General features: G+C 36.6%; 1 protein-coding gene across 4 annotated transcripts in view; it reads right to left on the reverse strand.

Moving 5' to 3' along the window:
• DPP10 (dipeptidyl peptidase like 10) overlaps positions 1 to 25,433 on the reverse strand; it is a 1,476,327-nt gene that overhangs the window by 531,953 nt on the left and 918,941 nt on the right. For all 4 annotated transcript variants that reach the window (XM_073241336.1, XM_073241338.1, XM_037017060.2 and 1 more), the window contains exon 2: positions 3,888 to 4,002. In XM_073241336.1, coding sequence (XP_073097437.1) covers positions 3,888 to 4,002 — 115 coding nt within the window. The remainder of the gene's footprint in view (positions 1 to 3,887; positions 4,003 to 25,433) is intronic.

Consider the following 25,433-nt stretch of genomic DNA (forward strand, 5'->3'; position numbering starts at 1 on the left):
GTTGGAGCTTTTTCCTTGGAGGTCTTTTACAGCACAGTTTAGGGATCGCAAGCCCGAGGGTTATAAGAAGGCATGGTGCAACAAGAGCACTAGGCTGACCACAGACACGCATGGGAGCACACGCGGGCTCAATCAAAAGTCTGCACTAATGGTCTGGATGCACATTCTAGTCCGCAGAACTAGAGGTAAAACAAACTTTTTTTCTTGCTTCATGAGGGAGGCAAGACTACATGACTTCTAAGAGTGCTTCCATGCTTATGATTTGAGTCTTGGGGGACAAACTATTAGTCTTCTAGCCTTTTATTTCACTCTGCTTGGTTTGAGTCTACCATGAAGGCCATGTTATTAGGATGTTATTTGCTTGCTTATAACTCAAGCAAATCCCTCACCACTGTCATTACACTTGCACACTTCCTCAGTTTATGTAACCTCCCAGGCCCCTGGTGGCATTGAGTTTCCAAACACAGAGTGTAGAAGTCAGAATGACTGCTTGCTTCCTAGAGCAATACTTTTTCCACACCAGCATACTGACTTCTACTTGCTTCATAACATCCCTGCCAAAACCACTGCAAAACATTGAAAGACTGACTCTAGATTAAATATTTAGTCCTTTTCCACCTATCATAATTTAAAATAGAAATCACAGATTTCTATATTGCTGAGAGGCTTTTTTTTTTCTTATACATCTCTCTAGTATACCTGGTGCTCAGTAAGTACTGAGTATTAGCAATACAACAGCACCAGTGCTAGACACTGTACGAACTCTTGACCTACATTATTTCACTTATCCCTTAAAATAACACTGTATGTCAACCCTGTTTGTTGTGCCCATAATACAGGTGAGCGAAGTAACAGATAAGGTTAAATAACTTGCCAACTTCACAAAAATACTCAGTTACAGAGCCAGAACTCAAACCAAGGTGTATCCTGCTCAAGTCCCTTTTTTTTAAATGAATAAGTGCATGACAAAATGAATGCAATGAGACAGGGACCATAGGCTTAAACAGAGTGGGGTGAGGGCCTCCGGAAAAAACAAAGCAAGATAATCCATTGTGAGATTTGTTTTGGCCTGCTGAGGGGCCCAGCTTATTTTTCTAACTTTATCCAGGTGCTGCTTTTCTTCCTCCAGCCCTAAACAAATGATTTGTTGCAACTTGGGCAAGGTAGCAAGCAAGCCCAAAACAACATAGTAAAAACAGGAAGGACTCTATCTTAAAAAACAAGACTGCATCTTAAAACCCAATTAGTCACAAGGTAAGTTTCTTAACAAACAGACAATAACTCAGCCCACCTTGGGAGCAAAGTAGGCAGCCTTGAGTGATATGCTCTCAGACTAGGAAGCTCCTATCCTGGGGAGGAAATCAGAGCAGTAAAATTCTTGTAAATAACCTGGAAGACTAATAAGAAACTTAATGTTTTTTCAAAGATAGACATTTTAGGACCACTTAGCAGGTATACATCCCCTAGATCGCTCTTTCTCAACCACCTATAAATCCCCTAGACAACGCACCACCCAGGAGCTCCCTTGTCCCTTCCTGGCATGAGCCAGGAGCTCTGTCCTCTCATGTATCTTTCAATAAAAGCCTCTCCCTGGCTCTCCTACCTTTGGTGTTTGCTAAGTTCGTTCTTCAACTCCACAAACAATAGCCCCAGCATCACTGTATTTGTTTACTGCGCAACTTAGAAAGGATTGTGTAGAGGAAGTTTGATTTAGTGAGTGGCCAGCTCTATAGGGTCTTTGTTATACCAAACTCTCAAAATTCTCCAAAGTATCACTATTGCCTCAGAGCAGCAAGAAAATCTGAGAAAGTGAATCAGTGGCAGAAGTATACTAGTGTAGGACCCCAACCTCCCTGGGGAATAAGTTAGCCTAAGAGTAGCCATCTTGAAGCCCAAAAAGCCATTCTGATATATGACTCAGAGGGAACAACTGAAACCAGGTAACTCCTCTGGAAAAACAAGTTAATCGATCATGACTGCTGGCAGCGCTAACCTTTCGGTTAGTTAAACATAAAAGCTGACCCTACCTTGCTACACCCCCAGGACGTGGCACCAACTCAGAAATCGTAGGTTTGAAAAATTACTGCCTTTGTAGTATTGTTATCTTGCTATGTAGTATTGTTATCTTGTTACTACAACATAATCTGTAACCATGGTAAATCTCTAGGGCTAAATGCCTCAGAAAATCCTATATAACCACTTAGTTGTAAGTACTCAGGGTCCTCGTTGAGACCTGCTGCGACAGGCTGACTTGGACCCCAACTAGTTGGCTTCCGAATAAATTCCTCTTGCTTGTTGCATCAAGAAACGTCTTTGGTGAGTGATTTGGGGCGGCGCCTTCCTCAGGGGAATCCAACACTAGAATCCTATGGAAGAAAGATATTTTCTTTCTTGATGCCAAGAAGCACATGGGCATCAAGGCACCAATTTCCTTCATCTCATTAATAGTCACTAAGTGAAGACAGTAAAACCACATCATTCAGTTTTTAATAATTATGTTTTAATCCTTACATTTAAGTGAAACACTATGTTGAAATAAACTCACTTTCCTTTAACAAAGACTGTTGGCATTCTGCAGCAATTTAGAATCATCCCAAGGCTCAGTTACCCTCACTGCAGATGTGCAAATGAAGCAGTTAAGAGAGGGTTCCTGAAGAGAATGCCAGATAGGTCAGTTCTTATATGGGAAAATTTTTCTCTTTTTTTTTTTCCAGTTCTCTTTCCCCTTTTTTCCCTCCTGACTCCCTTAATTTCTTTCTCAATCTCCTTCTATGTTAAATAACAACTACAAACTGTATTTTTGGCAATTCAAACATTTCAAAGCCAATATTTTTACAAAGACTTGTATTTCACAAAGTTTCACACTGTATCAATTGACATGGCCATTTGTATAATTAGTCACCATAATTAGTCAACTGGATAAGTCTGAAAGAGAGCTATTGTTAATCATATTTTGTACCTGAGGAAATACTTTTACATGAAAAAAACCAGAACAGAACAGGAGCTAAAGTGTAAATTCATAGCATTCAACAACAGGCTGTAACTTCATAGTATCTGTTGACCCTTGGACTAGCTCAATCCTATCCCAGAAATTACTATTTTTTGTGTAATACTGAGCCATATATGGGCATCCAGTCTTTGAGAATGTTAGCTGGGTTAACTGTAGTTTCAGGCCACGTGTATTTGTTCCTGGAAGACAGTTGAGGGAGGTTAAAAACTGAACAGCCTTTCTCAGTCTCCCATGTAAGTTTAGCTCTGACTAAAAGAGTAGTAGAACTGGGCATTTAAATAGTCCCCAAAGAAGAACTAAACCTATTGATAATTTACATACTCAACTCTTTAAAGAACACAATTGAAAATCGGGCACTTCGGAGAAATTCTTCAGACAAGAAGAAACAGAATATAAAAACTGTAAGGAAAGAAAAGAAAAGGAGCAAAAACCATTTGCAGTTTAGCTAATCTCATTTGATCTAATCCTCTTTTGTCTCTCAAATCACTGCTCACCACTGTCCTTAGAGTGGGGCTATCATCTACACCTGGGAACTTCCAGCCCCCACTGCTTCATCTTCAACCCACAATAAAAGTCAAATTGCCTCCGCATTTATAAAATTGACAAACATAAGTCTCTTAAGTAGTAATGGAGACCAAGGATTTCCTTGGCATTCTCTATGTATATATTTTCTATTTCAGCCTCTCAAAAATATTTTGCATGATATAGTTAAACCACAAAATTACTGTGTCATTTGCACAATGTCTGGTATGCATTTTTTTCTTCCAACCAGTGCTAATGCATTCTGAGATACCACATATGGCTACCCTCTTAAGGCATTTGAATGTGAAATTATCATCCACAATACCATCATAAAAGAGGAATAAAGACTGATTACCTGGGGTTAAGAGGATGACTGACATAGTGATGAGTGAGCATACAACTAAAATCACCAGCAGGGCAATAGCAATTCCCTTCCAGTTTCTCTGTGGAGGGCTGTTACTTCCAAGTTCCTACCGAGATAGAAAAAAAAAAGTTTCATAATTATACATGCTCCAAGAGAAATGTGTTCATAAAGGAATGATTCAGTGCATGGCACAATCACAGTTTGAAAGCTGATTAGAATCCTTTCCCTCTTCAGTGGCTCTCTTAATTATTCAAAGGTGAATATATTATAAATGACTATCTTTTGGGGGGCAATCTTATTTTTCTAAGAGATACACCAGCCGAAGCTTTATGCCTGCTGACCAAAATGTACATGGTGTTAAAACGCATCAACTATAAACACTAGGATGATAACCAAAATACTCTGCAAAATAACTATGGAAATAAAGTGTGCCCATTTACATTCTTTCTTGTTACAATGGAACTTACAGTAAAGATTTAAATACAAATATCTCCAAAGCCCTGTAGAGTACTTCTCTAACTAGAGAAGGGGAAAAAAGGTTAGAGATGGGAAAATCATATAAATTGCTCCTCACTGCAGGGCAGTGCACATTTGTAAACACAATAGGTCCTTTTTAAACATTTCCCCCACCACTCATAAAAATCAGCATGATGTAGTAACTAAATCAAATGAGTGCTTATAGATCAACATGTTAAAGGCATCCTCTCCCTGGGCAGTATGCATGACATTGGCAAGAGATAAGATTGATGGGGAAGGATAAACTTGAGCGTCTCTCACCATACATAAAATAAAGCTTTCCATTTTTCACATGATCTGTGTTCTCTGTTTACAAGAAATGTGTGAGCATAATTCACCAAAGCAAACCATAGACTACACTGGTTTGAAATGAATGCCAGCTTTTCTTTGCAATAAAGTTTATATAACACTGAGCCTCTTATTTATGTGTTCCTACCCCATCCCTCAACTTTTTTGCCCCTTCCCAATGAAGCCTCCATTATTCATAAATAATCGAGTGATTTGGGGACAAACTAAACAGAACATAAAGGTATCTGGTTCATTCACTATGTGTGCACAAATCACCCAAGAAGTCATGAAGCAGTCCTGATTTAAACAATCATAAATAGAATAGCAAACATTTAATAAATTATAAATGGGTTCCTATGACCCACAGATCAAAACACTGAAGCAAATTTTCACATAATGATGTTTGCATTCAATTCTACCATAAACGCTTTAGATTGAAAGAACTAGGACCTAAATAAAAATGCAAGAAGAAAATGTGCACAGAGGTATTTGGTTCTTATTTGCTTTTCTCTTTCTCAGACCAACCACTGAGTTTGTCTTTCACTCTGATGAATCAAATCCAGCAGAGGCCAATTCCACCTTCGTTTAAATGACTCCATACCTCTTTTTCATTCTTTATTAATGCTTGTTATCCAACTCTACCTTTTTCACATTTTGGTTCACATTTCCATTCATATTTTCCACATAAATAAAGACAACAGATCCTCAAATCATTAGCTTTAAAGTTAACAACATTAAGACGAGCAATAGTTGTTCTTAAGACCCTAAACCTTTCTCAGGAATGCAGTGTTATTGCAGGTTTCTAGGTGAGTTTCTTCTTCAGAATCTGTGGTATGAGGGTTGGTTCTCCACGATATTAGACTCTACTTCAACACTACTCAGTAGCCAGAGTGACAGATTAGAAAGGGCAATGCTTAAATCAGCTACGATGGTCAGAAAGCTGTGAAACACTCACCTCAAGAACTAAGAGAGAATGACAAGAGCACCAAACTAGAGGAAGTGGGTACCTGGGCCCAGAATCACAAATATGTTCTTATTAAGGCAAAGGGAAGTGAGCCATGTGTTACTGCTCCATGGTGTAAGAAAAAGGAAAAAGAATAGACATAAGCAATTATAACTGACTTCTCAGTTCAGAAAAAGAATCAAGAGTAAATCATAATTTTAAACCTCTGATTTTAATCTTGATTCACTATCACTTGAACTCAAAATGAGTTCTTTGAGAAATGAATTCAGAGTGTGCTTTTCAGTTTCTAAATATAATGCAACCATGTAGTCTACCAGACTTTCTCTAACAGTAATAACAGCTTAGAAATCTTACTGTTTGTTATTATATTGAGTACCTTATTATAGCCATATTCATATAATCCTCATAAAAATCAGTGAGACTACTACTGTTTTCTGACAAATTTGCAGATACAAAAAATGAGATTTAGAGAGATTAATAAAAAAAATCTGACTGTTGATAAATGGAAGATCTGAGAGTCCCGTCCATAAAACCTTGCTTCAGAAACCACCCTCTTAACTACCATAATATGCTGTTCTAAGAATATATATATTCCTAGAATAAATGCATGAATCAGTGAATAAATCAATGAATCGGGACATAATTCAGGCCTCTACATAAGAATAGTGCACTTTAGAACATTTTATTTGAGAAAATTCACAATTATATAAAAGTGATCCTGAATTCTGTAATGTTTTCAAATAAACTCATGTTTTCCTTGTCAAGGAATACTGGGAAAAAGTGCTATTTTAAAAATGGTAGAACATGTTTGAGTAAAAAGTATTTTTCCATTCATAAAGTGGTGCATAAAAGAATGTGTGGCTCCTACACTGACTCATAAATGCCCCACACATCTACAAGGTCCTGATTAGGAAATGCAGGTTTCCTGAGCTCTTACTGCAATTCTCCCTTTTCCATCCACCTTACATTCTGTTACTGCACTATTTCTAAACCACAGTTTTACTTTCTGTTACTTACTCCACAAAGTCCTTTGATGCACCTACACTATCTAAAGAATCAAAGGCAGTGTAGAATCTAGAATAACAATTGTATATAGCCAAGCTGCAGTTCTCTCATCCAGCTTGGTCCCTTTTGAGAAAGAACAATATCCATACCGTTCTGATCCCCATGTCCTACATATGCCTCGGAGGCTTCAATTCACACATCAGTATTCAATTCCCAATTCTTCTCCATCCAATCCCTTTCATATGCATTCAATTATAAATGCTATCAACCATTCAACATCCTGCTCTAATGTCTCTTCTCTCAGGATTTCCCTCATTCTTGCAAACTATATATGATTCTCCTTCCTGAAATACACAGTATCAATGGGTTGAATGCAACTCTCTGCTTAATAATTATGAGATTGCAAAGATGCCTCTACATTTTTCTAAGTTTCAGATGTTTTTTCACTTGAACAACTAGAATAATGATTATTATTTTTAAATGAAGTGATGATTAAAACAAGTAATTCAAACAAAACTTTTACTTAAATGTACAATAGCAAAGTTCACACTAAGTGAGCTGCTTGGAATGTTCTTCCTCCATACACTTGCCCATATCTCTTTCTCATCATCCAATTCTTATCTCAAATGCTCCTTCCTCAGGAACCCTCCCTGACCACCCTCTCTAAAGTGACATTCTATATCCCCTTCTATCCCTTCAATCACTTTATTTTTCTTTATACATTATCATAGTAGGTATATCACATGTCATGTTATATTTAATCATCTATCCATAGTTATGTGTTATGCTGTTTAATAACATAGATTAAGCTGTTTAAATGTTCATTTTATCTGTCTCAGAAGTCTAGACTAGAAATTCATGATGTCAGTGACCAGTTCATCTTGTTCTCTGCTACCTCCCTAGTTTGGGAAATACTAGGTGTGCAACAGATAACCAAAAAATGAATGAATGAGTGATAGCAGTGATGATGATGGTGGTGGTAGTGGTGCTGGTGGTGATGGTTGTGATGGCAATGCTTAGAGCCATATACAAAGAGCCATGATATCCCTTAAAATAAGAATCACATCTTAAAAATCTTTAGATTCCTTAGACTGCTTAGCAATCTCTGGTTCTCTTGATGCTTAGAAATAATTGCCTTATTAATTAAGTGGTACAATGGAAACCCAAAGGGTATATAAATACAATGCCACTCGTTAAATACACATTAATAACAAACTTTTAAAATGTATCTACTTGCTAAAGATTAATTTGACTGCAATTATGTGCAGCATCATTAATCTGATGCTTGGATTCCAAAATACAGCTGCCAATCTTCAATCTATCCTTTTCAACAACCTTAATAATTTTTCCTTTTGTGGGAAGTGATCCTAATTGGCTTTGCTTTTCAAAGACTTCCTACCAGCCATCACCTGAAAGCAATCCACTACACATGCCAGTCCCACAGAAGAGGTACAGTACGGGTAGCAGTCTGAGATGGAACATGTAAGGAGCTTGCACCATGGTCATCAGAGGCAGAACAGAGTCAATGTTGAGCTATTATACTCCCAGGAGAGGTTTGAAGATACAAAGACAAATATTTAATAATTCCTGCATGGAGCTGCTTTTAAGTCAGTGCCTCAAGGGATGGCTGTTATCAGTTGAAACACCTCCATACAATTCCAGAAGATATTCAATGCTGTAACTGTCTACAGACATGTTGGTGCTATAGATGAAACTAAATGAAATTTATAATCTAACTATTTATAACCAATCTAATTATTCATTACCTCCCAGAGAACAGTTAAGTTTGTAAGATAATGCTGTCCACTACATAGTTTACCTAAATTCAAAATGCATTTTTTATTAGTTCAAGTGCAATGAAAAAAAGGCTGGAAATAATAAGCAGAAAACATTTAAGGTTTATATGTCATTTCATTTGGCACAATAAGGAAAAAAGCCTAACCAACAGATCCTACTGTCTTAAAAAGGAAGTGAGTGAAGGATACACAAATACAAATTTTTTTCATTTAGAATATTCCATTTGTACTTCCTCTTAGGAAGCTTCAATCTACTCCCTTCTAGAGGCAACAGGAGAAGAAAATGATCCTTCTATACTAAAATACTCTCAAAACATAATAACATATAGAAGAAGATACAGGGAAAACACTAAGATGTTGAAAATATGTCTGTAGATTGGATGTGCATGTACTTTAATAAAAATAGATTTTCTTCAACCACTCTATTTTCTAGGAACCACAGGAAAGGTTCTTTAAAATATCTTTACTGCTACTTGAAAAGGTGAATTTAGATTTACAGGCTTAGAGTATTAGCATTTAATACATCAATTCCTAGTTTGGTTCTCAACACAATCATATCAAGTATTCAAAAACTCAACTCTTTTCTATTATCCCCTACCTATACTTATTTTATTGTTTCAAAATCCTTCTGATGTGCTAAAGTTGTCACAAAAACAGGCTGTTAATGTTTTCTGAAATAAATTCAGTAAGTTCCATAAATAAAAAATAAAAAAAATTGGTTAACACATACCATTAGTACATTTTCTGTCAAATAGCTCAAAACATTGAATTTATTTTTTTTACATTAATGATTTTACTTTACTTATGCTGTTAATATTCTTAACTGTGAGTAATTTCAATGATGAAATAGGTCAGAAACAGTCCAAGGGCATTTACATTGAATAACTGGGAAATATCTTTAAAATACTTTTTAATGTTCTATATTGTTTCATAATATTAGAAAACAGCATTTTAGAGTTAAGAGTTTTAAAAACACCTGGGAAAAATTCCAAATTGATGAAAAATAGTTTATATCATTCCTAAGAAATGTTTAGCCAGCTTTGGTTATGTAAATAAGGTAAAACGGAAATCATAAAATTTTTCTATGGTAAATGAGGGAGAAGATACTAATTTCCTCATTGATATAAAAACATCTGCTTTGAACACCCAATCAGCATTTCCTTAAATAGGGTATGGTGGGGTTACATAACTGCACAAAATCTTTGTCAAAACGGAATCAGATTTTTTTTTAAGTGAGTGGAAAGCATGTATAAAAATATTTGGATATTTAGAAAGCTCAACAAAGTGTGCACTTTTTCTTTCTAGCAAAAATAATTGACAAAATTTACACCTGGAAAAGACCAATAAACATAAAAGAAATTAGCATGTTTTTCAAGGTTCTCCCAAAAGGTACAAAACCACAGATTTTGCCTTCAATAAACAAGTAAGTCCTATACCATTCAAACTACTTTAAAGTATATAGAAAGAAGGAAAAAGTCCAAATATTTATTAAGGTCATGTTGTCTTGATAGTATGTCAGAAAAATACACCACATAAGAAATTCTAAATACAATTTAAATAAAAAAATTAATGCAAATACACTAAATAAGTTAGTGAATTAAATGCAGTTTAATAAAAATAATTATAACTATGAAATATTGACCATTATGAGATATAATCATAGTTCCCTACAATATATACATTATCAATAAAGAAAACATAATTATAGAGATTATTTCTTACATTTTATTTACAGTTAATACTTATAATGTCTACTACTTCTTAAAATTTGCCTATTATCCTCATGGCCATTCACATTTCCTTGTTTATCATGCAACTCATATGCAAAGTAAATTGCATATTTTTTGTATATGATTACAAGTTATACATTTTTCAAAGCTACATTTGTTATAGCTTTGTGCTGTCAATGTACATGAGGCAATGCTGAATCAGTGCCACTCACAGTAAGAGCTATAGACAGAAGGCTCAGCATTACCTGAGAGCTTGTTAGAAATGCAAAGCTAGTCTTCTATGGCTCTTCGCTTTTTTTTTTTATTTTTGTTTGGTTTTATTTGTTAACCATTAATTTGTTCATAAAATAACTGGCAATTATCTCAATTGTAATTTGACATTTATCATTCCCCAACAATTATGACTGCTGGTAACATACTACTAGATGGACGATCATTAAATGAGGGAAACAAAGATGACAGCTATCATCAATATGTTATGTAGCAATAGTTTTATATTTCTAGTATAACAATCTAGAAGAAAAGTGAACCGAACCTAAGGGACTTAAATCTATCGTAGAATCATTATGCACATTATGGAAGTCCTGGAAGGAGAAGAGAGAGAGCAAGAAAAGATCAAAAAGTTTATATGAAGAAATGATGATGAAAACTTTCCTAATTTGAGAAAAGACATGGATATAAAAACACAAGAAGGTCAATGAACTCCAATCAGAATAAACACACAGAGACCCACACATAGACAAATATCAAATTAGTAAAAGTTAAAGACAAAGAGAGAACCTTGAAAGGAAAAAGATAAAAGTGACTCATTGCTTGCAAGTATCCACAATAAGATTATCAATGGGTTTCTCAGCAGAAAGTTTGCAGTCCAGAGGCAGTAGGATAATATATAATCACTGCTATGAGAAAAACCTATCAACCAATAATACTATGTCAAGCAAAATTTTCCTTCAAGAAAGAGGAAGAAATTAAAACATTCCCAGAATAACAAGCATGAGGGAGCTCAATGTCACTTAGATTTGCCCTACAAGAAATGCTATAGGGAGTCATTCAAGTTGAAAAAAAATGCTAGACAATAATTTGAAGACATATGAAAATACAAAATTCTCCTATGGTGGTAAATATGAGGACAAATATACAAACAAGCATCACTGAAATGTTGACTTCTAACTCCACATTTTTCCTTTATGATTTATAAAACAAAAACATGGAAAATAATTATAAGTCTATGTTAGTGAGTAGACAATAATTTATGATACAACTATCATAAAGTAGGAATGATGGCGCTGCAAATAGAGATTTGTAATCACTTGATAACATGTTTGCATTGGTTTAAAATAGATTATAACTTTTGGATTCTATGTGTAATCCCCAGGTTAACTACAAAAAAGTCTTCAAATATACACAAAAGGAAAAGAGAAGGGGATCAAATGTGTCACACACACATACACACACACACACAATCAACTAAACACAAAGAAAGGCAGTAAGAGAGGAAATAAGGGAAAAAAACTAGAAGACATATAGACAACAAATAAAATAACAATAGTAGGTACTTCCCTATAAGTAATATTTTAAAAATATATGGATTGACTTCCCCAATCACACAGAATGTCAAATTGGGTCAAAAAACCATATTTCAACTAGAAGCTATTTACATGAGAATCACTTTAGATCTGAGGACTCACATAGGATGAAAGTGAAAGGATGGAAAAGACATCCCATGCAAACAGTAACCAAAAACAAAGCTGGGGGCAGGGGGGCTATAATGTCAGATAACATAACACATCCTTTGGGTCAAAACAGTTGCAAGAGACAAAGAAGGATGTGACAGAGTGGGAGGAAAAAAGGCAGCAGATTTGAATAGACATTTCTCCAAAAGAAGATCTACAAATGCCCATAAACTTATGGAAAGAGGGTCCACATCACTAGTCATTAAGGAAATGAAAACAAAAACAAAAACACACCACTTCACACAAATATGGATGGCCATTACCAGGAAAACAGAAAGCAACAAATATTGGCAAGAATGTAAAGAAATTAGAGTCCTGTATAGTAACATTGGCAGGAATGCAAATGGTGCGGCTGCTATGGAAAATGGTGTGGCAATTTTTCAAAAACCTATTAAAAGTAGAATTACCATATAATTCTACAATTATATTCCCCTAATAAGTCTGAAAGCAGGAATTCAAACAGATATCTGTATGATCATGTTCAATTCGGCATTATTCACAATAGTCAAAAGGAGGAAGCAACCCAACTATCCTCAATGGATGAATGGATCAACAAAATGGGTTACATACATACATACAATGGAATATTAGTCATTCTTAAAGACAGGAATATGCTATAAATAGATGAACCCTGAAAGTGAAATGTTTAAATGTATGCTGAGCGAAGTAAGTTAGTCACAAAAGGCAAATATGTATGATTATACATACACAAGTACTTACATAAGTTACCCAGAAGAGACCAATTCATAGAGAGACAAATTAGATTGGTGGCTGGCAGGGAATGGGGAGAGGAGGAAATAAGGATTTATTGTTTAATATAAGTAGAGGTTCCATTTGAGAAGAAGAAAAAGTTGTGGAGATGGATTGGTGGTGATGGTTGCAAAATAATGTGAATATACTTTAGGCCACAGAGCTATACATTTAAAATTGTTAATGAACTCTGTATTATGCACATTTAGCTATAATTCTAAAAATATACAAAATAGCAGAATTCACAGTAATAGCAGATATATTCATTGACTTTAGAAATTTTTAGTGTCCCAAGAAAGAAAACCACAAATTTTTACTCGAAGATTTGTAAGATCTCTTGGATGTAGGGAATCTCTGAACTCTTGAAAAAAGATTCAATACAGTAAATGTGTCCATTTTCCTAGAATAACTCAAAGGTTGAAGAAATTCCAATGAAAATTCTAATAGAACTTTCTTCTTAAACTGATAAAATGGTCTCAAAATTTTCATATGAAAAATAATCATGAAATTAGAGTAACTTTGAAAATAGAAAAATAATGATGAACACCAGCTTTCATAATATAATATAAATCTGTGGTAAGCAAAGAAATGTGGTATTAATAAGAAAATTGAGAAAGAAAACTGTATTTCAAAGAACATTGCATGCATACATATAGACAGAATTGCTTGTATTTTGATCTCTACTTTCTCATTACACATTTGTTCTGTAAGGAAGGATGATGGGAATTTTACACAACATTCCAATGAGATGTCTTCATGATCTCTATGGTGTCAAAGAGTCAATTTTTCTATTATCTTGATGACTTCTTGCAGTATTCTAATCCATTAACCACTCAATCCTCCAAGAAAGTCTTTTCTGGGTTCCTGTAACACCATATTCTCCTGTATTTTCCATCCTCTATGGCTAGCCACTTGTCCATGGTCTTTACTAGTTTCTTCTTAGGCTAAAGTTTCCCAGGCCATGGCGGTAGCCCACCTTTGCTCTCTATGTGAACACTTTTTTTTTTAGTATTATCAACCAAGACCACTTTTTAAATCATTCAGATGTCTAGCTATTTTATATGCTAATGTTAAGAAAATAATGCATAGCATAGACAAGCTATTAAAAAATTGATCTCTAAGAAGTAGACAGCTACTATAAAGGTATCACTATACCCTTTAAGAAACCTATCTCCCTCTGCATGGGTAAAATCTTTATGTATCATAATTATTGCTACTTACAGTGCTCACTCCTTAAAATTGCCCATTAGATTCATGCCATTCAGTTTGTCACACTTTTTTGCTTCTCTGATGAGAGAATTCTATGTTAAGTACAATACATATTTTAATTAAAAGTTTTATACCTTTTGAAATTGGGATTCTAAGTAGGATACTTCTGTTAACCTGTTTAGATATTTTCTTAGCTCAGTGCAGGCCATGACCCAACAGAGTCTAAAGCTGACCTTTGGATGCAGCTGAGCACCATCTGAAAGCTTGTTTGAAATAAAAATAATTCAGCTCTATCCCAGACCTTCTGAATCTCCATGGGGAGGGCAAGTCCAACAGTTCATTTTAATAAGCTCTAAAGATGATTCTGCCAGGGGCTAAAGTTTGACAAACATTCCCCTAGGTCGGTGCTATTCAAAGAATGGTCAATGTCACTTCTGAAATTGTCTGAATGCAAATTGTTCAGCCCATCACAGAATTACTGAGTACCTGGGGACCCACTGAGCAATTATCTTTGTTTTAACAAACTCTCCAGATGATTCCTGTACATGCTAATATATGATAAAGTTGACCATAGAGATTAGTCCTTGCAGTTACACAGTTCTGGAACTGTTAACATCATCCTTCAGAGACTCAGAGGAATTGGGTGGATGCAGTATGGTTTAGTGGCTTTGGAGTCAGTACACCTGGATTTTAATCTCCTTTAATCTATTTACTGGTTCTGCTACATATACAACTGACTTAGTCTATTATACTTAAAACCCAACTAGTGGCACCTGAGACATGATGGTCACTGTTCTTATCTTCTTCTGTATTTGTCATTCACCAAATCAAGTTTTAGTCTTAACTGAGTTCAACATTGGCAGAGATGATTTCATACTCACCTTTGAGTCCTCGACACCTAATATAAAACATGTCAAGTACTCACAAAGTATTTGAACTAAACCACTATGCTCAGCCTATGCTCTAAGAATTAAAAATAAGATCTTTAATTTTGAGGGATGTATCTGTATTTTGTGAAGACTAGAGGTGAACTAGCTGTCTTCATCTGAAATCTAGAGAAGAGACATTCCAAGAGTATAGCTGTTGATTCATCCCGGAGCTGTTGGTCATTTAATGAACACTAAAAAAATCTCAATGATCTATAAACTGGATCAAATAGCCATAAATGTCTGGGGTTGATTAGCAGCATGAATTCTTAACATGCCAGACAATCAGTTTTGAGTTTGATTTTAGACATAATCTGCTAAGGCTTCCCAAATAATCTACTATTTTTAACAAGCTAACCTCTTGCCTATGAATAGGGCAGAGAATCTTGTCATTTCTCTTTGCATAGCAACACCCGGCAGTTTCTGTAACATGCTATATTCACCCACATTTAGTGATATATGAATGTTACAAACTAAGAAACTTTTTTCTGGTTTTCTGTAATACTTTACCTTTAAGTTAATTTCAGAATTTCAGTTAATTTTCAATACTCATTTAAAACTTATTTTATATCAAAGTGTGATATAAAACTAACTTAACCACAAAAGATCCATTCTAATGTGGAACATTCATTGGGAGACATAAAATAGTAAACCTAGCACAGTACACATAATAATTAGTGTGATTTAAAATGAGGCTTTCATTTTCTTAGGCATCAATAGAAAAGCAGTATATGCCCAAACAATGCCACTGAGCATTGTCTGATGCAGCAAGCAAGCCACAAACTCATCCACACTTTCTACCTCTGTCTTGCCTGAGGGTTTCAGCCCAAGGCCAGTTCACTATGGATTTGATGAGACCAAGAAATGGCATCAGACCATTCTTGGGATAAAAGGGTTTATACCTGGCTTTATTCTCATTGTGGTAGGTCAAGCTAAAATAATCACATGTGCATCCAGCAGTCTGCAAATCCGTAATCTAGCTCTATCTCCACCTCCATCAGGAGCATTGGGCAGGCTCTTTATAGTGACTCATTCAATAATAGTTTACTGCCTACAGATGTGGAAGCTTTAGCCCAGCAGGAGGCCAATTACATCATCAAGTAGTTTAGGGTCAGGTGAGGATCCTGACTTTATGAACTTCCTTTTTCCTCTTAACTTCCTAGGTAAAACAACTTTGGTTTTACTCATACAAAAGAGAGGCAATATTACCAACTTGCATATGGTATTTGGGAGCCCTCCAAGAAATAATGCAATTGAAAAGTGTTCACAAAGAGTTTATTACGTATATATTTAAGTTTTAAAACCATGTCTCTGATAATTGAAGTATATAAAAATTATGTGTAATTGTTCATGAGTATTAACTGGCGAAGTAGGAAGAACTCAGGTGAGATCATTGCTCTCAGCAAAACGGCAATCTAGTTGAGAAAGTTGACATGTCATTAAACATTAGGAAAGAAAAAAACAGAAAACTATTTTTTAAAATGCAACATTTTAATATAAGATGCTAAATGTGACAAAAATCCAAAGAAGAGAGAGAGATCCTGGTCATCTAAATGTTAGGTATGCTAAAGACCAACTCAAAAGGGGTTAACTTTTGACCCCTTACTAAAGAAGACTTAGATCAGGAAGAGCTCAAATGTAAAAAGACAGACACCACCACTGAAGGGCCCCCACCAGTAAGATGGCAAACTTCCAGCTTCTCATTGGGGTCCTCGGTTCCCGCCGGTGCCACCTGAAGCCCAATCACCTCTCGCTCCCCTCCCAATACCAGCACCTAGCCAACAGCCACCAGCCCCGTAGAAGACACCTCAATCAATTCATGCCCCCTCCTATATAACCCAGCACCTTTCCCTAATAAAGCGGAACTCTCCGGTGAATTGCTGCTATGTGTCGCTCCTTTCCTTTCATTGGTGCCGAAACCCAGGAGACGGGACACCCCAACTGGGCCCTGTCTTCCCCCCCACACCAGCAGCAGCTTGCCCTCGTCCTCTTTTACCAGCGCTGGCTCATCACACTCACCACTCCTCTCTGGCCTTTAGGTAAGTTTTCCCCCCGGAGTGGGCCACTCTTCCCCGAGCTATCGCAGTGCCATTGACAGTGATCGTCTGACAAGGCCCTGACGCTCGGGGATGAGGAGGGAACTCTCCCCGCCTCAGGCCTTCACGGCTGCAGCAGACTCTCAGCCCCCCGCCCCCCCAACAGCCATAAACGAGGTGACTCCTTTGCGGATGAGAACGCTCCCTTTCCCCGCCCCTTCCTCCTTCTGTTCCGTCCACCAAAATCTATTCTGTCTGCCGAAAACGCCTAGTGCTAGGTACCTCGTAACTCCGGCACTCTGCCTTCTTAGGGAAGTCTGGGTGACGACCCACACTTCCTAAGAAATTCCAACTCGTATACGAGTTTCCACAGACCACCAAGGATCATCGGGGACGCCCTTTGTCTCCTTGTGGTCTGCTTCCAGTCCGAGGATCTCCGTTCATCTTCCCCTGTTTGTCTCCTTCTCTGTCCTTTAGCCATGGGAGCCTCCTCATCCCTCCCTGAAAGTTCACCTCTTGAATGCCTGCTTAAGCATCTGGCTACCCTCTCCCTGATGCCTGATATAAAACCAAAACTTCTCCGTAAATATTGCTCCCAAGATTGGCCGACATACCCCCTAGACAATAACAACCAATGGCCCGCAGGGGGAACTCTTGATCCTAACATCACTCGCAATCTCTTTAACTACTGCCAGCGCCTGAAAAAATGGAAGGAGATTCCCTATATCGAAGCTTTCCGCCTCCTCCTCTCCCCGCCCCCTCCCAAGTGCTCCTAGCCTGCAAGCCATCGCCCCCTGCAGAAGCTTCCCGTTCACTCCCTTCCCCTTCTCCTACAACAGCCCTTCTCCCTTCCTTCCCCACCATCTCCTCCCCCATCTCACTTCCTCCACCTTCGTCCCATTCTGCTTCCAATTCCAACCCATTCTCTTCAATACTAACAAACCCCCTCCTCACCTGGCTCTGGCCCATTGCAGGCCCCATAATAATCATTCTTCTCGCCTGTCTCTTCTTACCCTGTATAATAAAGTTCATCAAATCCCAAGTCGGAAAAATCCCTAATCAAGCTTTCAACCAGCTTTTACTCAGGAACTACCAGCTTCTGGCCACAGAAGATCCCTCACCCTCACGTGACCTCCTCACCATATGCTGAGATGGACCCCTCTCTCCACTGGAAACTGTTCCTGGAAACAATGGCTGCAGACACCTGGCTCCTGATACCCATATCCGCTTGGCACCATTGGAATCAACAGGTCTTCAACCTATGGTTACAGGGAACCTTCATTGATTTCCAAACCTGAAGAAGTCCACATCTACTCATCCTTACTGTGGGGAGTCCTATAAACCCTTTCCTCCCAATCCTCAAGCCCTCACTCCCTTCTCCGCCCCTGTTCAGCAGGAAGCAGCCAGAGAGAAAGCAACGTCCACAACCCCATAGAGGAGAAAGGGGGGAATGAAGGGCCCCCACCAGTAAGATGGCAAACTTCCGGCTTCTCTTCGGGGTCCTCGGTTCCCGCCAGCGCCACCTGAAGCCCAATCACCTCTCGCTCCCCTCCCAATCCCAGCACCTAGCCAACAGCCACCAGCCCCGTAGAAGACACCTCAATCAATTCATACCCCTTCCTATATAACCCAGCACCTTTCCCTAATAAAGCGGAACTCTCCGGTGAATTGCTGCTGTGTGTCGCTCCTTTCTTTTCAACCACCTTATAGCTAAGGGAAACCTAATTCTTCCTTATATCTTCAAGTTGAACAAGGTGTGTTTAATTTGTTTCCTTTTCTAGTGGTTAGTTAAAGAATGCAATTGCCCAGGAGTCAAATGAGATTTGAAACAAAGGTTAAGAAAATAGTAAAGCCATTGGCAAAATACTACTGCTTGAAAAGTAGCAGCTCTGCTCCAGCTTCAAGCTAAATTCAAAGCCAGCACTGTTAATTTGCTCTTCATAACACAATTGACCTTTAGAAGTACTGAGCATCTCCTGGGAATTTTGGTAATACACCAGATCTCCTTATTTTAACTAAATGCACTTTTAGACCACTACCACCCCAAAGCCAAAAACCTTCTGAGTAATTCAGCATGGGATCAGACCTTGAAATCCCTTTCTACCTCAGGAGCAAGTGCCATTTATGCCTCAGTAAGGCTTGCAAGAGGAAATGTCTAGGAAGAATTCACCTTCCAGTAGAAAAGCCTTGTAGTTTTCCAGGTACTAAAAACCAGTATTAAAATAGAAACAGACACAAAATATAACTTTTTTCACACATTTATTTATTGAGCATCTGTTACTTAGTAACTGAAAAAATTAAAATGTAATAAACTTTGAAACTTAAGCATTCACTTCATTGTAAACATTTTCATCTCTGCCCTTCAAGTAGGAGGAATGGAGGTATATAGCCTTTAAGTGTAAAGATAGCATGTGTATAGAAGAGAATCCTTCTAGTTCCTTCACACAGAGAAATTCAATATCATAAAGAGGCATCTATAGCTAAGAAATCAATTTTACAACTTTTGTCTACAAAAGAAAAAAAGCAGAAATTAATGAAATGGGCAGAACAGGAACTAAGTTTGCTTTTAATTATTTTTATCACTTTTTCCATTAAAAATGTTACTAAGTATCATATAGATATTTACAAAGGAAAGAAAGAACAAATTACTTTTTCTCTGCTTTTAATTAAAAATGTTGAGAATGTATGTGTGTTTCAAATTCTCTAATACTCTGTGATAGTTATAACAGATACTAGGACATACAAACTAACCATACACACCAAGCAATGAAAAATAAATTAACAGAGATTTGGACCTTTCATTTAAAACTGCAGTAAGGTAGCATCCTGGCCATTTTTCAGAAACCCCATGGACCAGGAATAATTAAATAAATCCAAGGTAAGTTATACTTTATCTGCATAAATATGCATCATGCATCATTTGTGCTCTGCTTAAAAGAGGATTTCTTTGGATGAAATTTTTGTCTGGATGAGTAAGGCAATTACTCACCTCAAAGCCAGTCAATGTTTCTATTCATCTGCTGAAGAGAATCTTCTTTTTCCCTAGTCTTTGTGACTACAGTAGCCAGTATCTGTGGCAGTTCTCAGAATGTCCCCTCAGTACTGCCAGTTAAAAATAGACCATCCCCACACACTTCCAAAAGAGGTTTGCTCTAAAGGTTCATTTTTCTCTTGAACTATTAGATTATTGGCATGTTAAATCAAAATTAAAAATTTCTTTTATTTTGTCCATCCTATATTTTCATTTTTCAAGAGAAGGGAATAAAATTCTATCAACTTTATGTCTTAGTGGGGAAGGAGTGGATGGGGAGTAGCAATCCACATGCCAGGCACCAACTGCATGATGCTCTGTCCCATAAAATCATTACTGCTTTGTCCACAGAATAAAAATTTTCTGTTGATATTTATTTGCCTAATAAAAGCATTCTGAGAATTAGGGAATGTTTAATAGTTGTCTCAAACCATTCATGAGCTCTTTCCTCAGAAAATACACTAATGTAAAGATTCCATATTAATAGTCATAAGTGATAAGCTTACCAACCTGGACCTAGTCATTTTTCATTTTGTTAAGACTTTCAGAAGGGATTTGAGAATATAAGTCTAAGAGCAGTTCTTCAAAGAAGAAAGGTTGCAAATACTATTTTGGAAGCTCCCTTTCTTAAAACAGCAAAAAAAAATAGGAGGAGGGTGGTTGGAACTGGGTAGGGAGAGAGAACAAAACAAAACAATAATAATTCTTCCAGACATAAATTTACAAAATCTCATTCAAAAGTATACACAGTCCACCTATCAGTTAATAAATTCCATGTGAGCTGAATCTTGTTTCTTTAGTTCACTATAACCACAGTGCTAACAGAGCCTGAGGCGGCCAAGTAGGATCTCAATGTATAATTTGGTAAATAAATAAATAAATAAATCGCTAAAACCAGAAGGATATTTTCCTCATAGACCCAACATGTCATAATGGCCTTTGGGGCCTCTTCAAAATGATTCAATGATGCCCAAAGGCTGATGAGGCCCCTCCCCAGTCGATTTACAGAAACTTGCCTTATCCCCATGGCAGCACTTAGCAAACTGCATCTGATTGTCCAGTTTTATATGTCTCCTCCACTAAGCTATATCTTTAATCAGTAAGTACTTATTGACTAAGGTGAGAATGATGCCACACAATGTGCACTAATGGTGAGATTATATGTCATCCTTTTCAAGAAAGATGTATGTCCTTCTCACCTCTCAGCTTTATTGAGATATAATTGACATACAACATTGTGTAAGATGAAGGTGTATAAAGTGATGATTTGATACACTTACATACTGTTAAACAACTACCACCACAGCAGGGTTACTAACATCTCCATCAACTTACATAATTTCATTTTTTGTAGTGAGAACGTTTAAGATATACTTTCTTAGCAACTTTCCAGTATATAAAGCAATACTGTTAACTATAACTTATTCACCTTATTGTCACAAATGGAGAGAGTTCCTTCTTTGTCATGCCTGAAAATATTATAGAATCTGTTTTATCCATTTGTAGATGGACACTTAGATTGTTACCATACTTTGGCTATTGTGGATAATGTTTCATAGAAAATAGGAGTGCAGGTATCTCTTAGAGATCCTGGTTTCATTTCTTTAAATATATACCCAGGTGTGGTATATATCCACATCATATAATTGTTGTATCATATAATAGTTTGATTTCTAATTTTTTGGAGGACCTCCATACTATTTTCCATACTGGAAATATGTATATTTTTACCAATTTATACTCCAACCAGCAATGTAAGAGGATTCACTTTTATCCACATCCTCACCAATACTCGTTGATTCTTGTCTTTTGGATAATAGCTATTTTGATAGGTGGGAGGTGACATGTAATTGCAGGTTTGATTTGCACTTCCCTAATTATTAGTAACGCTGAGCATCTTTTCCTGTACCTATTGACCATAGGTATGTCTTCTTTGGAAAATGTCTACTAAGATCCTCTGCCTATTTTTTAAATTGGATATTTGTTGATTTACAGTTTGTTTTTGTTATTGAGTTGTATGAGTTCTTTATATATTTTAGACATTAACTCCTTATCAGATATACAATTTGCAAATATTTTCTACCAAGGAGAGATACATTTCTTTTGTCGCTGTTTTTCATGTTAGAAAAGTGCTTATTGCTTATCTGTTTTCTTTTATTTGCCTGTCAGGGGAAGACAATAGGAATTAAAACAAAGAGCTTCTCAAAACTTTAGTTTGTTCCTTCATAAGAACAGAGATTTACAGACATTCATGTTGATTTATATTTCAGTGATGAAACGTGAACTCTCAGAGGATCACTCCGAATACATGAATCTAGCATAACTGTTTCTTCTTAGTCTCTCTATCCCTCTTTCTCTCCTTTTAAAAAATCATTTCTGAGTCCTCATTCTATCTTCCCACATATTAAACACCTAGTTTAATGCTGCCCTATGTTATTAAGTTCCACAGTCTGTGAACAGCTGAACATTTCCCTTTCTTCTTTTTTTACCAGAAGCTTGTCTGTACACCTAGTGGTACCACAGTGAATCTGGGAATATAAGGAAGCAGTGCTTTGTCAGAATTGAGTCATAAGAAACAGAACAGGTCCCATCTGCAGAGAAAGACACTGCCTATACTCTGATTACATTCATGTAACTAGAGAACCTACACAGCAATAAGAAGAAGGTAAATGCCCATAGTGCCCTCCTACATCTTGACCATTCTAATTCAATTCCAAGATATATAAATCCCTATTGAAGAAATAAATGTATAGGAAAATATTGTCTCAGACTATCGAATATTATAATTATAAAAATGATTTTCCTTTCTGTGAGTCCAAGAAAATTCTGTGTTCCTTTAGCTTCCCTGAAATGCCTGTCAGCTGGGACAGCAAGGCCTGACCAGAATGACCTGAAGCCTGAAGGCTGCCAAGACCATTTTTCTTTATCAACTTAAACCTCAGCCCTGTGGTTTCTTTGCCCATCTCTGTTTCCTTCGTTAATGTCATTCTGCCCTCAAAGAGGGACCCGCTTAGTGTGATTATTAACATCAAAGTGTCTGTACCCCACACTTGAGTGACAGATCTTGTACCTAGGTGAATCTATCAAAATAAATGGATGCTATGAGAAATGTGGACAACCGGCCAGTTGACTTTCTTGAGTGACAGACTGAACTTAGTATATTCACCTGTCTTTCAAGCTTTCACAATAGACACATTTCCTGGGTTCAGTCACCATCTTCAATAGAGTATTTAGCAGTTGCACATCCTAATATGCTATGTGACAAAGCCCAGACCCTCAATAAGAGTGCTTCAATTTGATACCTACATGTTTAATGGATGCAGGTAACAATTTTTTGATAAACAATGACAACCACAATAACTAGAGTATACCTATGACCCACTAAGGCCATGCTCCCCAAATGTGGACACTCTGTACTCTAGAGGACACAGCAGCATGGCAAGTAATTCAAAGCATTGCAGAGTAAATTCAAAGTCCAGTTATTGAGAATCCATTCTACCTGAACATATGACATGTAGAAATGTTCTGTCTTAGGAATAAATCAAAATATGGTGTTTTAAAGTAAGCAGAGATTCAGTATGGAGTAGTGAGCAAAAGTTATATTTTATGTTTTAAAGAAAAATCACTTAGAACCCAAAGATATTTCAAGAAGGAGATTTTACTGAATTTCTAGGCTTCCTTGTTAATATTTAGCAGGAAAGTTTAAAGAATGATGCTCTAAAATAAGATCAAAAGAGTTTAAACTGTACACTATAGATAAAATATATAAAGAAAATATAGCTGTCTTATATGCAGTTACTTAGTTGTATACATATATGAAGATACTATACAAAGGATGTTTCCAGGAGGGATTAATTTCTATGGAGGTGAAGTTTACATAATAAAAGTCTAAAAACCACTATGAAAATCAGACTAGTAACTGGGCATAATGAAAGATTAGAGACATATATGGCATAGTTTAAATGGAATAAATATTGTTCTCCAGAAATATTTTGCAACAAGATCTGATGCTGCCTGTTTTAGACAGTTAAAGAAGAGTTATTTATATTAGGAAACAATTGTTTGACCTGAATGACCACTTACAACACTTTCCAGTTCTAGATATTTCTCGATTACATAAGCTTACAGAAAAAGCAATCAATTTCCATAGTCTTAAACTTGGAAAAACAGTCTAACCATGGAATGGATTTTTAGGGAGTGCACAGTGGCACAATGCTATAGATTTGTAAAGTTGAGTCACTATCAAGAATTTGATGGTAATGAGTCTGTTGAAAAGTAATGAGTCTACAGTGGAGATCTGGTCAGTGACCATTTATCATTGTCATAAAAGATCAGTCCAGAATTCTCATGCTTATAAAACTCATGTAAGTTTCCAACTGGCAGTAATTTTATTCTTGTTAATAAATAGGCTTTAGCATCAACACATTTAGCATTCAAGATAGTGATAGAAAAAATATGTGAATAAATAAAATACATTAATACAGTAGCCATATAAATTGTTCAAAAAGACAAGTACTATGATATCAGTATATAGTAAGGCTGTGCTTCATCTAAAACTTAGAAAGGAAAAACAAAACACACCATTAATTTACCAGCTATTGGAAATTTATGGTGAGTAAAATTCAATATGTTATGTTGGTTAGTAAAGTTTAAAGTCAAAATTTTTATGTATCCAAATTTAATAGCCTTGTATGAATGGCCTTTAATATTGAGTCTGGGAAAGACTGAAGAAGTGAGTGTGATAAAGGGGTAGAGCCTGATCTGTGGCCATGTAACAAGCCTTAGCCTTTTCCTTGTGGATATTAGAGGAGGGAAGATGGGCAGATCAGTGGTGATCCACCTGCCTCAGAGATGGTAAATTCATCTGCTTTATCTTCACTTTATTTAAGGAAAGAAAGGAATTCTCTTTGCTGGCCAGAAATGATTATCGATGTGTCATGGTGTAGGGAACAAACAGAAGTGTGTTTCCCAAAAACATATACTGCATCATCTTAGAGAGACATGGACTAATCCAGTCAGTGATACCTTTTGGACCAAGACAATGATCTTCACTTAAAGGCTACTTTCTCCTTTGTTCTTATCTCTGCTTTAGTTTAGGTCCCAAATACATACATCAATCTGTAGTCTCAAATGGTTTGGCAAGATTTAAGCCAATCCTCACACAGAAGTCCTGTATGCCCAGAAACAGGAAACTTAAACATAAAATATTTCCACTGTACATCTGATTTGCAATAGATCATGTGACTTAATAAGACTTTCTGCCAAATATTTGCATACTAGAATTTCTTTTGTATCAAAAGTATACTAAAACTGGACATGCTCGATCAAACACAAGGTTTATCCAGTCCAGGATTCCAACAAGTTCAGAAGAACACTGGGGACCTGAATAGGGACATTGTTTATATAATCCATGACTATCAAAATGTTTTTTGAATAATTTCATTTTCAACTGTCATTATCTAAACAGGCATTATGGACTTTTCTGACCATTCTGGGTTTTCTTACCAGGTAGCTTTACATTTTTTCCCAGCATTGCATTACAAACATTTTCAA

This window comes from Manis javanica, chromosome 7 (genome assembly GCF_040802235.1).
Source record: "Manis javanica isolate MJ-LG chromosome 7, MJ_LKY, whole genome shotgun sequence".
NCBI lineage: Eukaryota > Metazoa > Chordata > Mammalia > Pholidota > Manidae > Manis > Manis javanica.